We start from the raw sequence: 16,494 nt of genomic DNA, 5'->3' as shown, positions 1-16,494 counted from the left end.
AGATGTAAAAGTGAGGAACCAATGATTTCTGGAAGGCAAAGTCTGTAGAGATTAGTCATGGCAGGAAGATGTCTTCTTGCTGATCTGGACCAAATGGAGAAGATGAGGATCATGAATGACTTCAGTCATTGCCCCCAATAACAGCCAAACAATTCTTCCATGGTCCTGACATTGTACCAAGTAGATCTCAGGACCCTCCTGAGTAAGTCCAGTGCGTCTCTAACCTCTGTAAGGTTGCCTATTTCTTGATTAGGCTTTCTAGAAGCACAGAGTATTTAAGGAAAAAGAAGAATAACATGTTTATTGATCCCTCTGATTTTGGCGGGCCCAGATTACCATCTAATGTGTATAGGACCTCCTGACACTCCTTATGTTCTTAGAGAGAGATGAGATGAGCCCAGAGGTGTAACTTAAAGCTCGTGGGCCACAATGCAAAATCTTTTATGGGGCCCCTTACCTATCTTGTGCCATTTAGATTATTTTAGTCGTTTATTTTATGTAGCAAAGGGACCTTTGGCGACCCCTTAGGGTCCAGAGCCTGGTTACATCAGCTACCTCTGCACCCCCTATAGTTATGCCCCTGATAAGCCACCAGTGATGTCTGGCAGGGGTTTATCTCTCTCGCCCCATTCAGACCCCATATATGCTCAGATCCTCCAAAGACTTCCTTTTCCACGCTGCTCTTATCTGCTCCTCACACATCCGTCTCCAAGATTTCTCCCGTGCATCCCCCATATTCTGGAACACCTTACCAAGACACATAAGACTGACCCCCACAGTCACAGGCTTCAAGAAGGCCCTGAAGACTCACCTATTCAGGAAGGCCTACAACCTCCAATAACACTATCACCGCACCGCCATCTATACAGTCTCCCCCCTCTCCTTCTGTCTCTACCCCCTTCCCCCATAGATTGTAAGCCCTCGCGGGCAGGGCCCTCTACCCCACCGTGCCAGTCAGTCATTGTTAGTATTAAATTTGTTTGTATAGTTTGTGTATTGTATGTAACCCCCAAATGTAAAGCACCATGGAATAAACGGTGCCATATAAATAAACAATAATAATAATAATAATATGCTCAACTCAGCCCAGTGTATATATGTGTGTAGGGGGTTGGAAGGAATAGCTGCTGTATGGAATAAGTGTATGGCCAGCTTATCCTAATAACTTGTATTTAGTGAGGATAGCACTGCATGCGATAGTAACAGCAGAATGTAACTAGAAGTCCAGTGGGGATAGTAGTAGGTGTAGGGCTCCCAGCAGCACAGAGTATTAGAGTAAGGAGAAAACTGAATTCTACATGCAGCAAGTACAGGTATCCAATAGTTTTTGTGTCCTGAGAAATGAAACAATCATGTCACACAGTATATAACAGGAGGCGGCTGTGGGGAATCATGCAGTTTATTGTGTGCAGACTTGTACAAACATTACAGTAGCAAGCTATCCATCTATAACAGAGACGCCATCTAGTGGACATGTTAGGGTACTGACTTCTTTCTGTAGCATAAAAGAAAAAAACACAATTAGTAAATCTCTATGTATGTGGTCATGGGCACAGTATAGATTCTGCTGGACAGTGATATTATTTAGGCTGGACATAGACTAGGCCAATATGGGGAGCAGCATTTATAACAATATATGGTAAAAATCCTGGCACAGACTGCAAACACTGAAGGGAAAGCAACTAGATAAGCAGGGGAAAGTCTGTGTCCTGCCTGTATGATATCCTTGCTGCTTTTACTGAGGATACAGCAGAAGCTGTACTGTATTCTACTGGGCGCATGACTAATAGCTTCATTAGAAAAATGTGCACTGATCTATAGATTTTCAACACCAGGGGGCACTATTATAAGCAGATAATTGCAATATTTCTGAAAGTATTTTTTATTTTTTTAAAATAGCAATACTTTACATGCATATCCAGTTTACATAGGGGGCGTTCACACTACCGTTGGTGTCCGATTGCAGTGTCCGTTGCTACTGTCCGTTCAAGATTTTAGCAACGGACACTAGCTGTGTCCGTTACAATTTCCATTCATTTCAATAGGATTTCATCTGTTGTCAATTTGTGTCCGTTTGTGTCCTTAAGGGTCCGTTAACAACCATGTCCGTTTTTTCAAGCGGACAGAGAAATCACACATGCAGGATTTTTTTGTCCGTTTGAAAAAACGGACAGAAAGTGTCCGTTTTTTATTTAACATTCAGGTCTATGGGCAACGGACATATAACGGACAGTAACTGATGGCCATCAGTTACAGTCCGTTTTTTTCTGTCCGTTTATTTTCTGCACATGCTCAGAAAGCATAAACAGCAAAAAAGAAAAAACGGACAGTATAAAAAACGGACACCAACTGATGCTAACTGATACTAATGTGTCCGTTTTTTTTTTTAACTGATCCATTAAATGGATCAGTTAAAAAAACGGACACATTAACATCAGTTAGCATCAGTTAGTGTCCGTTAATGTCCGTTATGATAGGTGTCCGTTTTTTTTCTTTTAAACGGACACCTTCATAACGGACAACAACGGTAGTGTGAACGCCCCCTTATTGCCATTTCTATTGATGACACATCCTTTTAAGATGTTCTGCAAAACTGTCAGCATTCTATGATACTGGAAATATATACAGTCTCTCCTATAATGGGCTATTTAGTCTGTGCTATAGGTCTTGTAGACTTATAGTCTCCGTTCTCTGGGTCTTGATAATGTGACCAGACATGGCGGACATTGCAGGATCAGTCAGCTCTTTTTGCTGGTACTCACCTTTTAGACATCTGACATGCAGTTATCTGTAAGGAGAAGACAGAACGTTAGATCAGTATAATAGGAAGGGGCTGGGGAGAATCAGTGCAGTGTGGCCATGATGGGGCAGTATGGCAGTTATAGAGACCTCATTTGTTATGAGATGATACTGACTGATAAAGGGCACTATAGGCGCTATAGTGGAGGTCATGGGGCACTGTAGTTGCTCTAGGTACATATTGTAGTGGTTGCACATTGATTGTGAGGTCATACTGTAGCTGTTATGGGGCCCTCCGGCTGTGAACCTGGTATTGGACATGGTGCTTGTCATGGAGCATTGTGGCTGTAAGGGGGCGTTATTGCTGCTGTGGGGTTGTTATTGGGCCCTGGATTGTTATCAGCTTCTATGGGCATAGAGGTGCTGTACATTGTGCTTGTCCTGGGGGTGCTACAGCTGTGACTATGGGATGGGCCTATGCTACTAACTTTGCCCAAACCATTGATCCTTGCCAGGCTGTAACTACATGGGTATCCATGTCATGTGTGCAATGTGCATTACCCCTATATATCATAACTTACCAGTTTGAGGCAGAATTAGGATTTGATCATCAGTCAGTCCTTGTTCCTTGGCAAAATTTTGGAATTTCACCAGGAGCTCAGATCTCAGGCTCTTTTCCCTTCCTGAAAAGTAAAGAGAGAAAGACAGGTCCATATCACAATGTAATAGATTACTTCTGACCCCTGGTCTCATGGGGGGCACTTACCAAACAGAGAAACAATGGTGTAGACCTCACTGCCTTTGGTCTTGACTGTGTGCATCAAGGTGTATTCATCGTAGTTGGTCTCTACCACACGGATAAGGTGATCGCTGCCGTAACCTTAGAGAGGAAGCATGGTTATACGTTATCCATAGCTCCATAGACAGTTTACTTTAACATAGGAACGAACCTGAAGATAAGCGGCGCCTGGTGTGTCTTGTGGCGGGAAGAAATTAAAAGGGTATTCTGGGTTTGTGTTATTAATACTGCTATGACATCTTCATTGTATATTGGTATGCTAGGTATTGTTGCTCTGCTGAGCGACAGCATGCCATGGCCATACAACCAATGGAGGTGATGCCAATGTACAGAGAAGTAGAAGTGAAGTTCAATATCATAGTTCTGGAATACCCCTTTAAGTTCAGACTATTCATAGCAAAACTTGCTGCCGTCACTTAGTGTCTGTATATCTTCTTTGAAGCTATGCATTCTCTCTACACCCGCTTACAGTATGGTTTCTATGTTGTAGCAACCCATGGCTTATCCCCTGGCACACACCACAAACGCCTAACATGGCTACGACTTACGTGGGCTCTTGGACAGGAAGCGTCCAGGCTGTTCGGTCTTGATATAGGTCATGCTCTTCTTTTCACATCGATCCAGTCTGGAATATTACAGTAACAGGACTTACTTAGAGCTACATCTTTTTTCCCAACAGTTTAAAGCAGGGTGGCAACCCTCATTAGAGCTATAATGTAGGCCATGCTGATTGTCACCCAGCTTTCCCTGAAACAGAAAGGATTTAGGGTCCTAAAAACCACTCTCTTAGCTCGTATCTTTGCCTTACTTGGGGTAGGTGGCGACAACATCAAGGTTCCCATCAGCAGTGGGGGTGAGGACAGTCGTGCACATCTTCATCTGTTGTTTCTTGCCTTGGAACCAGTTAGAGTTGGAGGCCAGAGCGATGCCATACCACTTCCCTACAATCTGCAGAAGAGAGGAGCGCTAGTTACCAGCAGCAACCTAAAGCAGAAACATTACCTAATTCTTACAGTAACTGCTTGCTGCCAATAAACAGGAACATCCAGAGGCTAAAAACCTGTACAGATCTAATAAATATAAGGGCAGGTTCACACAGCGGAATTTTTGCACCACAAACCCGAAAAAGGAAGCGTCCAGTTTGATCTGGATTCCACAAAACCTTCCACTGAAGTCAGTGAGAGTAGGAGATCTTTCTGCCCCCAATTCACCATGTGAACTTACCTCAAGTATTTGCTACAGTTGTAGAAGTTCCTACATTATGTAAACAGGCTGATACATTTTACCTGCACTGATACATTGTAACAAGTTCTCAGGACAGCAGAGAGATGTATGCCGCTGATGTGTTTAGCTCACAGAGGATTATATAAACTGGATGAAATTGTAACAATCCCTCAGCTGTGCAGGTTTTCATAGTTGGGGTGTAAACTAGAATAATCCCATTCGCTGACAGCAAGCAGAGATCTTATAGCACTCCAACTCCTATATATTTGAGCCTCATGGTTTTGGCAGTGGGAATTTGCACTCCACACACACACACATACACACACTATACACTATGTATCATGTAAATACTATGTAAAATGAACACACTCAGCTCTGCTATATGTGGCTGTCCATGTATATACAGTAAGTCTACATAGCAGTGCTAATAGGGAGGTTCCCTCCTATGGCTAGTGTGGTCAGGTCTGTGGCTCACCCTTTCCTCTTGGAAGTCCGGCTGTACGGGCACATCCCCATGGGCACACAGGACAGACAGGGCGACGAGGGCTAAGCTGAGCACGAGTCCCTTCATGGTCCTAGGTTGCTCCTAAAGTCTTCTGATGTCTGCTGTTGAATTGATGCTGGTCCTGGACTCTTAGTGCTCTTATATAGAGGTTCACTGGACAATCCCACAGCTGGGTGCAGGCTGGGGGCTGGAACTAGCAAGTCTTAACATCACCCTCTATGTGCCCCCTGCAGAGAATGTTATGGAATGTGCCCAGTGGGTAGGGGAGGCAGCTGGGGCGGGGGGGGTGTGGGGCAGAAAGGTGTCATCAGTTTTTCTGCCTATTCCAGCTGTGCAGCACATTGACTTCATTAGAGTGAATAACAAAGAAATCCCAAAATGCTGTGTATGGAGTTATACGCTGGAAGTGCCTGCGGCGGCGGGACATGTGACAAGAAACCGCATCTGTGATCATGAACGCACATACAACCATATCTGAGATATAATGTGCAGTGTGCATGACAGTGATCAAATATGTAATGCACTTTGTGTATGACAATGATCAAGTATATAATGCACAGTGTGTGTGGCGGTGATCCAGTATCTAATATGCAGTGTATATGGTGGTGATCCAGCATGTAATATGCAGTGTATATGGAAATGATCAGTGATGTAATGTACCGCGTGTATGGCAGTTAGCAAGCATATAATGTACAGCGTGTATGACAGTAAGCAAGTATGTAGTGTACAGTGTGTATGGCAGTAAGCAAGTATGTAGTGTACAGTGTGTATGACAATGAAGCCTCTTTTCTTCCCCCAAAACAATAATAACCCCCATTTTCCCACACACAATTCTTTGTACCGCCTAATAGACTTTTTAAACCAGTCATCAGTTGTTATAACGCCTCCTTATAAATACTATTACACCTTTATCAGTAATAGCGCCCTTATAAATGATAAATAGCGCACTGTATCAAAATTCCCCCTTATCAGTAACAGTCACCCCGTAGAAATAATACTCTGCCTTATCTGTAACAGTCACCTCGTAGAAATAATACTGCTCCCTTATAAATAATTCCTCCTTATTACTAATAGCTCTCTCATAAATAATAGTTACCCTTATAAATAACAGTCCCCATTATTACCAGTAGCTCCCTTTATAAATAAATCCACTTATCAATTGTACCCCCCTTACAAATAGTTCCCCTCATAAATAATAGCTTCAGAGGGGCCCCCAGTATAATGCTCCACAGTGGCCCCACAGATTATAAAATGCTCTCCAGGGGGCTTCCCCAGTATAATGTTTCATAGTGGACTCCCTCAGTGCTATTATTATATTACTAGCTTCTGCCTGCAGCTTCGTCTGCGGGTTGTTGGCGTTGATGATCCGCCTATATTCAGCAAATTTCTGCCATTGCTAGTTTGCCTGCTCCGGCATTTTTGTAGCTAGCAAGCTGTCCTGCTGCTGATCTTGTTCCTCGCACCGTGCTTGTGATTGTTCCAGCATCTCAGCAGCTTGCCAGGATGCCATATAATGAACATGTTGTGGGTGTTGATGATCCGCCTGCTACAGCATTTCGACAGCTGTCAAGCTGGCCTTCTGCTGAACTCGTTCCTTGCGCTGTGCCCGTGGTTGTTCCAGTATCTCAGCAGCTCACTGGGACGCCATATAATGAGCATGTTGTTGGCGTAATGATTCGCATGCTCCGGCATTTTGGCAGCTCTCAAGCTGGCCTGGCGCTGAACTTGTTTCTTGCACTGTGCCTGTGATTGTTCTGGCATCTTAGCACCTCGCTGGAACATCATATAATGAGTGTGTTGTTGGTGTTGATGATCCGCCTGCTCCAGCGCTTCTGCAGCTGTCAAGCTGGCCTGCCGCTGAACTCGTTCCTCATGCTGTGCCCGTGATTGCTCCGGCATCTCAGCAGCTCGCTGGGATGCCATATAATGAGCGTGTTGTTGGCGTAGATGATCCTCCTCAGCTGCGCTTGAGTAGAACTCTGTTGACTTCCTTCATAGTTGTTGTTGTTTAATTAGATTCTCTTTTTTCCGGCATGTTGAAAATTGGCAAACTGCCAATTTGGATTAAAGGTGTTTGCTATTGTGACTTTGTCTGCACTGGAGTAGATCAGATAATATGCAAATGTGTATACACACTGAGGGTTAGTGAGTGTTTACACAGAGAGATAACAGCCCTGATTTTCTCAGAAGGTGAGATAAGAACAGTGTAATATGGTATGTGAACATAAATTCATAACAGTCATAAAGCCATGTCATTTACCAGGATAAAAAGTAGCCTATATTTTAATTGAGGTTACAATCTATCTACGTGCCAAATTTCATTCAAATCCGTTGAACCGTTTTTGCGTGATTGAGGAACAAACATACAAACTTTCACTTTATAATATTAGTAGGATTAGTAGGAAGTAGGATACTCTGGGATCTCTTCAGACCCCAGAGAATAATAATTGGGCCCAGTCCCCCCCCCCCCCCCAACACTGGCCCTGAATGTACAGTGTGTGTGATGGAGATCAAATATGTAATTTACAATGTGTAGTGTAGATCCAGTATGTAATGTACATTGTGTATGACAGTGATTAAGGATATAATGTACTGTGTATATGGTGGTGATCCAGTATATAATATATAATGTGTATGGTAGAGATCCAGTATATAACTTAGAAATCTATAGAAGCAAGTAAGTGATAAGTGAGCTGCACATTTCAGTCCAGGTTCTGCAGAATCCGCTTCAAATCTTATAACACATATCATTGATGATTTACAATCCTGTTCACAAACTGCAGAAAAAAAAAAAATCTGTGAAGCAGCTACTGATTCCCACCAAGAAAAGCCCCAATGAATGGAGTTTGTATTTGTGTAAATCCATGACAGATCTTGTATTAAAATATGTATTGGATTTTCAATATGTAAATCTGACCTGTGTGAACGTACCTTTACAGTGTGTCATGCATAGACCCCCCTCCCATAATTGTGTCATCTACTGATCCCACCACAAGAGTGACAACTACAGATCCCCCATAACATTGTGTCATCTACAGATCCCCCATAACATTGTGTCATCTACAGATCCCCCCATAACATTGTGTCATCTACAGATCCCCCATAACATTGTGTCATCTACAGATTCCCCCATAACATTGTGTCATCTACATGTTTCATTACACATTACAAATGTAAACAGAGCCCGAGATCTTTGAGTACTTTTGTTGGTTTCTTATAGTTACAATGTATCAGTTCCTTTCACCTGTGTCACATGACCAGGACATGTCTTCAGATTCAGAATGTTTCTATTCACTGGCTGTAACATCACTCAGTGGTTATCCAACTTTCCTAGACCCCTGAATGGCAAATTTGCCTATGTAAAGTATGTAGCAGTAAGGGTGGGTGAGTGGGTGTTTGTGTGTGTGTGTGTGTGTGTCATTATGTAAACCCCCACACACACACCAGTTTTTCTTGCTGTTTGGTTCCCCTGGCCGCGGGCACTGGACTCTTTGTCATATTGTCCTGGCCTGGGCGCCTGGTACATTCCTGCATGTGTTGTGTGTCTGCGAAAGCCGATGGAAAACATGTTATCTAACAGTCTGTGTGTATATAACAGGCAGAGAGCTGAGCTAGGATGCACAGTTTGTGGGGCCAGGTAACAGGGATGGCTGAGGTGGTCACTGGGATTTAACCCCTAGAATTCTTTCTCTACAGGGTCCCTGTGCATCTCACTGGTTACCCTAAAACATGGACGTCCATGTGTGCTCCAGTCAGAGGACCATGTTCTATACGCAGCAAAGATTTTACCAGGTTGCTGTCCCCAGAATCTCGTCCCCTGCACCCCCTTCCTATAATGATCCAGGATTATCTGCTTTGCATAAAATTTTCCATTCGACTATAATAGGATTTACCCTCCCCTGGGGTTCCCGTCTTTGGGGTGACTTGAGGTTCCCTGCAGGATGTAGAAATGATCCCTATAAATCTGAGCGCAGCCCGCTGGGTTATTGTAGAAGGAATTGCCATAGACACTGGAATGCCTTACTTTGGCGTGGCCTCATTTCACGTCGCAACGCAGATTATCCGATAATCTCATTATACAAGAAACCGAGCTCTTAAAATCCGGGTGGTAAAGTGCGAGGCTCAGCCATATAACTACAGGGGCCCCTCCAATGTATAGGACTGCGGTATGTGCCTACGTTGCACATAGTGCTCACATCTCTCAGGTGTTGTTACTTTAGGGGGGGATAAATAGGGGGCGCCAATCACCCCGCTTTTCTGTTGCTGGTAGACTGAACACCTGTTATGAAGGGGCTGAATATTCATTTCAGTCTGGCAAATGGCCATCATGTGGCCCCTGGACCAGTCAATGTTCTCCTGTGGGTTTAAGGCCTGGAACCATCAGAGATGCTCCTAAACAAAGTATCAGACAATGGGCCCCGATGAGGGGGCTGTGCATGCGGGAGGCTCTCCAGGGACCTATGGAAATAGCCAAGCATCCTGCCCGTCCAAGCAAAGGAGAGACTTGCACTTGTATGGCCCTCTCTCATTCACTTGTGGCCCCAAACAGGGTTCCATTCTCAAGATAGATGGGGGTTCCAGTGTTTGTTCGGACGCCGAACAAAAAGCAATACAGTAAGCAGTCAGCTTTTCCTAGAGGTGGCTGCAGACAGTCAGGATTATGCCATAAAGCAGATTTCTCATCTATAGGATAAATTGCTGAGGGATGGAGGTCTGACCACTGAGATCCCCACAATATCCCCTGCTGTAAATGCAGCTTCTGGAAAAGTGGCCGAACCCCCAGTGGACGAAAGCGTACTCCTTATCCAATTCATTTCAATAAGAGCACCGGAGATGGGAGCCGGCAAGGGGGTCAGATGCTTTTCCAACTGCTGTATTCACAATGTGGGGTACAGAAAACCCCTCAACTCAAGGATTGCTGGGGTCTCACTCAAACCCTCACTGATCTGCAATTTATCCTATAGAGGGGAGTGATGTTTTATGGCATAACCTCTTTAAATCTGTGCAGGGGATTTGTAGGTCTAATAGCTAGAAAGGTGTATTTGACCCATATTCAGACCTTCCTTCTACTTATATGTAGGATTGTGACTATAGGGGGTGCAGAGTTGGTAGAAGCTCCTTGTCCCTATACTAGGAGAGCAGTGCTATAGGACATGCCATCATTGGGGTCCCGCTAGAGCGTTTGCATACGGCCTCAGTAATCTCCATCTATTGTATAAGTGAGGACATCTTGAAGCCTTATGTATAGTGTACGTCTGGTCACATCGCTCCCCCCTGCCTGAACCCCACCCCACCTAAAGCTTTATATAAGCCGCAAACATCCACAAATTCCATCTCTGATTATAAAACCTGCAGGGAATACGGGGGGAGATGGAGGGGCAGGGCTCGATTTAAAGGAAAACATCAGGACACGGGTCCGGACCTCTCCCCGCACTGACCCCAAGTATCTGAGAGCCACAAGCATGTTTTGTTTGTCAGGGAATGATCCAGGCTGTTGTGGGCAGGTGTCAGCGCCTTGGGCTGTGCATGCTGTGGTCAGCTGGGGGACAGAGCCTGGACGGGGCCGATCCTGCTGGGAATAATCTGGGCTCAGTGTGTGATAGCACAGAACTATGTGCATTGGGCCTTAAAGGGGCCTACTCCCTGGACAAACATATACACACCCTATATATTCCTACAATGTGCTGCAACTATTCTATGTCTGTAATATTCTGCAGAATGATTTAAACCCCATTATAAATGAAGCCACAGATTCTAGGGTGTTGAGTTCTGTTCATCCTGAGCAGCCAGGTTCAAGAATAGAATACTAGAATTACAGTTAAGACTAACACTAAGGTAGCAAATGTAACTATATGTGATTCCAGGGTCTAATGAAAGCCCCTATAGATAATGTAGTGCTACCTATGTCAAGACATCACACAAGGGAATGAAAAATGGTCTTATATTTGCAGGTAATGTTATGATTTAGAGGTAACAGGATCATTGCATTGGTCACAGCCACCCCCACCCCCCACATATAAAATGTCCCAGGTCCTGGCCCATTGTATATAAAGCAGGCTGGTATGGGCATAAGCACCGTCATCCTGTAGCAGCGCCCAATTCCTCATGGCTGCCGCGGTCATCTAGGGACTTCTAAAATAGAAACGACCAAATGTTAAAGGAGAACTTTACACCACCAATCTGCTTTATTCTGTATATTAAAGCGCTATTAAGAATTGGTTTCCTGTTAGATGAGAGCAAAGCATCATGGGAGCTCAGTCACATCTACAGAAACCAGAGAAAAGTTGCCATCCATTTTCAAGGGCAACCAATAGAATTTAGTAAGTTTCTACGTGTGTGACTAGTGCTCAGCTTGATGACAAAAGTCTCCACACTGGCGACATTGGAGCGCCCCGCGAGTGATGACTTACCATTGAGAATATGGAACTGATCCGCTGACTCACAGAAACCTGTCAAGGGAAGAACTTCGAGGTAAGAACCGTATAATAAATGGCTAATGGAAGCCCCACCTCTTTTGTTAGCCACACCCCTTACACCAATTAAGCCCCGCCCAAAAATCAAAACACAAGGCTAACCCCAAGACCTACCGTATGACGGGAAAGGATAGACGTATTGCAGATCGATTCCCTGCTTTGCAACAAGATTGTCAAATTTGCGGTAGACGTCGTCGCTCACTGATGTTTTACGGCCTATGAAAAAATAAAACCATAAAAAAATAATTAACGAACGTTCTCGTCTCCATTAACATTCAATGCTAAATCTCCAGTCAGTTTCCCGTCAGAGAGCGGTGCATTGTGGGAGCCCAGGTGACAGAGCTGATCTACTCGATCACATGGCTGTCAGATGGGAGGGGCTCAGGACTTGTCAGTTACCAGGGACGGCTATGTGAATTTTGAGAGCAGCTTTGGCGCCTCCCAACTGTCAAAGAACAAAAAGAGGGACAAAATGTGCGTCGCACTATGCGCAGTGGCAAATTGAGCTCCACCCAATTCAATGTTGACTCCGCCCATTCGCATCCATTTTTCTTTTATGCCCCCACACAGTATAGTCACCCTAACATTATATGCCCCCACATTATAATGTTCCCCTCCAATTGCCCCACAGCAAGAAGTCCCTCTCCTGGTGCCCCAGTTTAAACTGTGGGAAAATAAGGGTGAACATTAAACTGGAGCAGCAGGAGGGGGACATTAAAAAGTGGGGGTAGTTGAAGGGGGACAATAAATTAATGACAGCTGGAGTGGTACATTAAACTGGGGGCAACTAGAGGGGGAGATTAAACTGGGGTAGCTGGAAGGGGATATTAAACTGGAGGATGACATTAAACTGGGGGCAACTAGAAGCGGACATGTTGTCCCCAGTTTAATGTCCCTTTCCATTTGCCCCCAGCTTAATGTCTCCATCCAGCTGTCCCTAGTTTAATGTCCCTCTTAATCTCCCACTATTTAATGTTCCTGCCCCCTTCATCTGCCATCAATTTAATGTCCCCGCTTCATCTGTCACCAGCTTAATACCCCCTTCATCTGTCCCCAGTTTAATAACTCTCCTTCATCTACCAGCAGTTTAATGTGCCCCCAATTTCATATCCCCCTCATCTGCCCCGAATTTAATGTCCCCGCTTCATCTGTCACCAGCTTAATACCCCCTTCATCTGTCCCCAGTTTAATAACTCTCCTTCATCTACCACCAGTTTCATGCCCCCCCCCTACATCTGCTCCAGTTTCATGTTCCCCCTTTCACCTGCCCCGTTTCATGTCCCCCTTTCACCTGCCCCATTTCATGTCCCCCTTTCACCTGCCCAGTTTCATGTCCCCCTTCATCAGCCTTCAGTTTAATGTTCCCCCTTCATTTGCCCCTAGTTTCATGTTCCTCCTCAATTTGCACCCAAAGTTTAACATAAAAAACACTGATACCTCCCCTGCTACTCTGTCGGCAATCTCTTTTCCCGGAGTTTTGTAGACGCTGGAGGTGCGATATGAGTGACGTCATCACATCGCACCTACAGCAACCCGGGGCTGGAGTGCACAGGGAGCACAGCAGAGAAGCAGGAGCTGTCTATGAATAGCCCCTGCTTCATTCATTGAAGTCAACTCATCTGTGTCCTCCAGATGCAGATGAGTTGAATCCAGGACATACCTCCCACCGACCAGGACTGCAGGACACGACCCACAATCCGGGACTGTCGCGCAGAATCAGGGATGGTTGGGAGGTATAGCTTTGGATGTGATCAGAGTCGTGTAGTATCGGCCTTGCTTGCATGTACTGACCGTAGAGTTTGAGGGTGATCTTGTTCCTCCTCTGGTGATACAATATGGCGTAATTCTGATGGTCCGTCTCCCCCACCACTATCTCTACCGATCCTGCATATCCCTGAGCTGAGAACAAACACAGATTCTATTTTTTTATTTTAATATTATACAATTGCTTTATTACAATAAGGTTATTATAAGATCTGTCAGCCTACTTGTTGATGGTCTCTTGCTGACTATATAAAGCTGGAGCACCACTCTATTCCGTCCACTATGTTACCCACCTTTCAGTGTGAACCTGCCCTTAGTGGATTTGCTAGGCTGATAGGCCTGTTTGATCTCCCAACAGATCCCATCCCTGAAAGAGAAGACGACATGAGAGGTTATGGAGCGCGTTCACACTGTGCGGTATACGACACACAGGCTTGTATAGAGGTGGCGGTGGTCTTACATCTTCCGGAATGTACTGACGGCCATTGTTTCCACCCCCTTGGCATTCTTAGACAGCGAGGCCTGGATTATTGTGGCCTCCACACGATGGTTGTTTGTCTTTAGGTAAGCACAGTCTGAAGCCACTGATAGGAGATACCACTTTCCTGAGAACTGAGAGTACAACTTCCATCAGATCATGAATCCATACAAGGTCTGTACTGTCAGTCCCCTCCAGCTGATGTATCTAATCCCATTGCATCTGATGTTGTCTGGTGAGCTGTGTATCTTATCCTACAATGTGGGATGCTGTCTGCTGAACCATGTGTCTAAGGCTATGTTTACATCTGCACCACATCTCTTGGATTTTTCATCCACCGGTTTCACAGGATACCTGATGGACCCCAAAATTGGGGTCCATTGGGTCCGCCTCCCAATTGTTCAGGTCCGCCATTGGGCCAAAAGAATGGACAGGCGATGTTCATGCGAACCTCATGTAATCCTGTCTCGTGTGATACCGTCAGCTGCGCTGTGATAACAGGTGGAGACCATCCCTGCAATGGAGTAGGACATGTAGTGTCCATACTGCAGCCACCCCCTTCCCCTTAACCCCCTCTGTAGATCACCTTAGATCAGTATAGTTACCCACCTCCACCTGGCAGTGAGCCCACCTCTCCACCCCTCCTATAGATCACCATAGATCAGTGCAGCTGCCCTCCTCCACCCTGCTGTGATCCCCCTGCTCCTCTCTATAGATCAGTACAGTTGCTCTCCTCCACCCTGTTGTCACCCCCCTGGTCCCCTCTATGGATCACTGTAGACCAGTGCAGTTGCCCTCCTTTACCCTGATGTCACCCCCTGGTCTCCTGTATAGATCAGTGCAGTTGCCCTCCTCCACCTAGCCGTGATCTCCCTGCTCCCCTCTATAGATCACCACAGCTGCCCTGCTTCCCCTCTATAGATCACGTAGATTAGAGCAGCTGCCCTCCTCCACCTAGCCGTGATCTCCCTGCTCCCCTCTATAGATCACCACAGCTGCCCTGCTTCCCCTCTATAGATCACGTAGATTAGAGCAGCTGCCCTCCTCCACCCTGCTGTGATCCCCCTGCTCCTCTCTATAGATCAGTACAGTTGCTCTCCTCCACCCTGTTGTCACCCCCCTGGTCCCCTCTATGGATCACTGTAGACCAGTGCAGTTGCCCTCCTTTACCCTAATGTTACCCCCCTGGTCTCCTGTATAGATCAGTGCAGTTGCCCTCCGCTACCTAGCCGTGATCTCCCTGCTCGCCTCTATAGATCACTGCAGATGCCCTGATTCCCCCTCTATAGATCACCGTAGATTAGAGCAGCTGCCCCCCTCCACCCTGCTATGATCCCCCTCCTCTGCTCTTCGCCCCCCAGGCCCTCACCTGCTGGGGGTTGAAGTTGTTAGCGCTTTGTATTTTCTCTATCGGACTTTCTGGCACCTTCTTGTTCCGTTGCCCCCTGGTATAAGAGGGGGTGCACAGGATCACAATGATGAGGACCACCCTTGTGGGTGACATGATGGCTGACAGAGGTGGAATGAAGTACGACGAGACAACTGAAGTCCCAAAGTGAATGGTGTCCTTGCCTAGTGTTTGCTGGTTGGGAAATTCTTATCTGTTTGCTGGAATTGGCAGCTTTGTTTTCTTTAGATTTGTTGTGTGGTCCCGAAGGTCAATGACCCAGTCCGCCCAGTGTCCCCAGTCTGCCCAGTGCTATGCCTAGAGTGTAATGGTGGTGTGCGGAAAGAATTGGAATATGAGGCTTATTGCCTAAGATGGCGCCAAAGGTGTCTGAGCTGCAGAAGTATATAATATATACTGCATCCTAAATGCACTTCATTGTTTCACCGGCCCAGAGCTGGGACACACATGGTTCAGGCTCTTCTAGTCTAATGCATTGTTACGAGGAGGTGTCTGGTTGTCAGGTACATTGGGCCCTGATTTTAAAGGGATTCTACCATTAAACTACTTTTTTTTCTAATTACCACGTCGGAATAGCCTTAAGAAAGGCTATTCATCTCCTACCTTTAGACGTGGTCTCCGCCGCGCCGTTCCGTAGAAAAACTGGTTTTAACCGGTATGCAAATGAGCTCTCTGCAGCAATGAGGGCGGGCCCCAGCGCTGAAAGGCCAATGAGTGCATCCCCATTGCTGCCCAGAGCTCTTTCCTGCGCCGCCTCCTTCTTCTGCAGCAACTCCGCCTCTTCTGGCTTCTCTTGCTCTTGTAGTTCTATATAGGAGCATAGAGAGGCCACCCCAAAATGGCCGCCAGCCGGCTCCTGTACTGAACAGCAAGAGCGGCTACCCAAAAATGGCCGGCGGCCATTTTTGGGTAGCCGCTCTTGCTGTTCAATACAGGAGGCGGCCATTTTTGGGTAGCCGCTCTTGCAGTTCAATACAGGAGCCAGCTGGTGCCCATTTTGGGGTAGCCGCTCTTGCAGTTCAATACAGGAGCTGGCCGGTGGCCATTTTGGGGTGGCCTCTCTATGCTCCTCTACAGAACTACAAGAGCAAGAGAAGCCAGAAG

The 16,494-nt window shown here is 45.9% G+C and overlaps 2 protein-coding genes across 2 annotated transcripts; both read right to left on the bottom strand.

The window, feature by feature from the left end:
- Positions 1-1,383: 1,383 nt before the first annotated feature.
- On the bottom strand, positions 1,384-5,394 carry LOC142184208 (lipocalin). The gene is made up of 7 exons (XM_075258965.1): positions 5,238-5,394; positions 4,347-4,486; positions 4,087-4,163; positions 3,506-3,619; positions 3,321-3,422; positions 2,763-2,788; positions 1,384-1,495 (listed from the first exon to the last, which is right to left on the bottom strand). Exons 1-6 carry the CDS (start codon positions 5,331-5,333, stop codon positions 2,766-2,768), a joined length of 552 nt encoding a protein of 183 aa, XP_075115066.1. The 5' UTR covers positions 5,334-5,394; the 3' UTR covers positions 1,384-1,495; positions 2,763-2,765.
- A 6,170-nt stretch (positions 5,395-11,564) lies between these two features.
- C8G (complement C8 gamma chain) lies at positions 11,565-15,568 on the bottom strand. Its single transcript, XM_075260928.1, has 6 exons — positions 15,352-15,568; positions 13,965-14,116; positions 13,798-13,871; positions 13,532-13,639; positions 11,855-11,956; positions 11,565-11,716 (listed from the first exon to the last, which is right to left on the bottom strand). The coding sequence occupies exons 1-6, from the start codon at positions 15,484-15,486 to the stop codon at positions 11,565-11,567; spliced, it is 723 nt and encodes a 240-aa protein (XP_075117029.1). The 5' UTR covers positions 15,487-15,568.
- Between the last annotated feature and the right edge of the window lie 926 nt (positions 15,569-16,494).

The sequence above is a fragment of the Leptodactylus fuscus genome, chromosome 11 (genome assembly GCF_031893055.1).
Source record: "Leptodactylus fuscus isolate aLepFus1 chromosome 11, aLepFus1.hap2, whole genome shotgun sequence".
Classification (NCBI taxonomy): domain Eukaryota; kingdom Metazoa; phylum Chordata; class Amphibia; order Anura; family Leptodactylidae; genus Leptodactylus; species Leptodactylus fuscus.
This window is presented reverse-complemented; position numbering and strand designations above follow the sequence as displayed.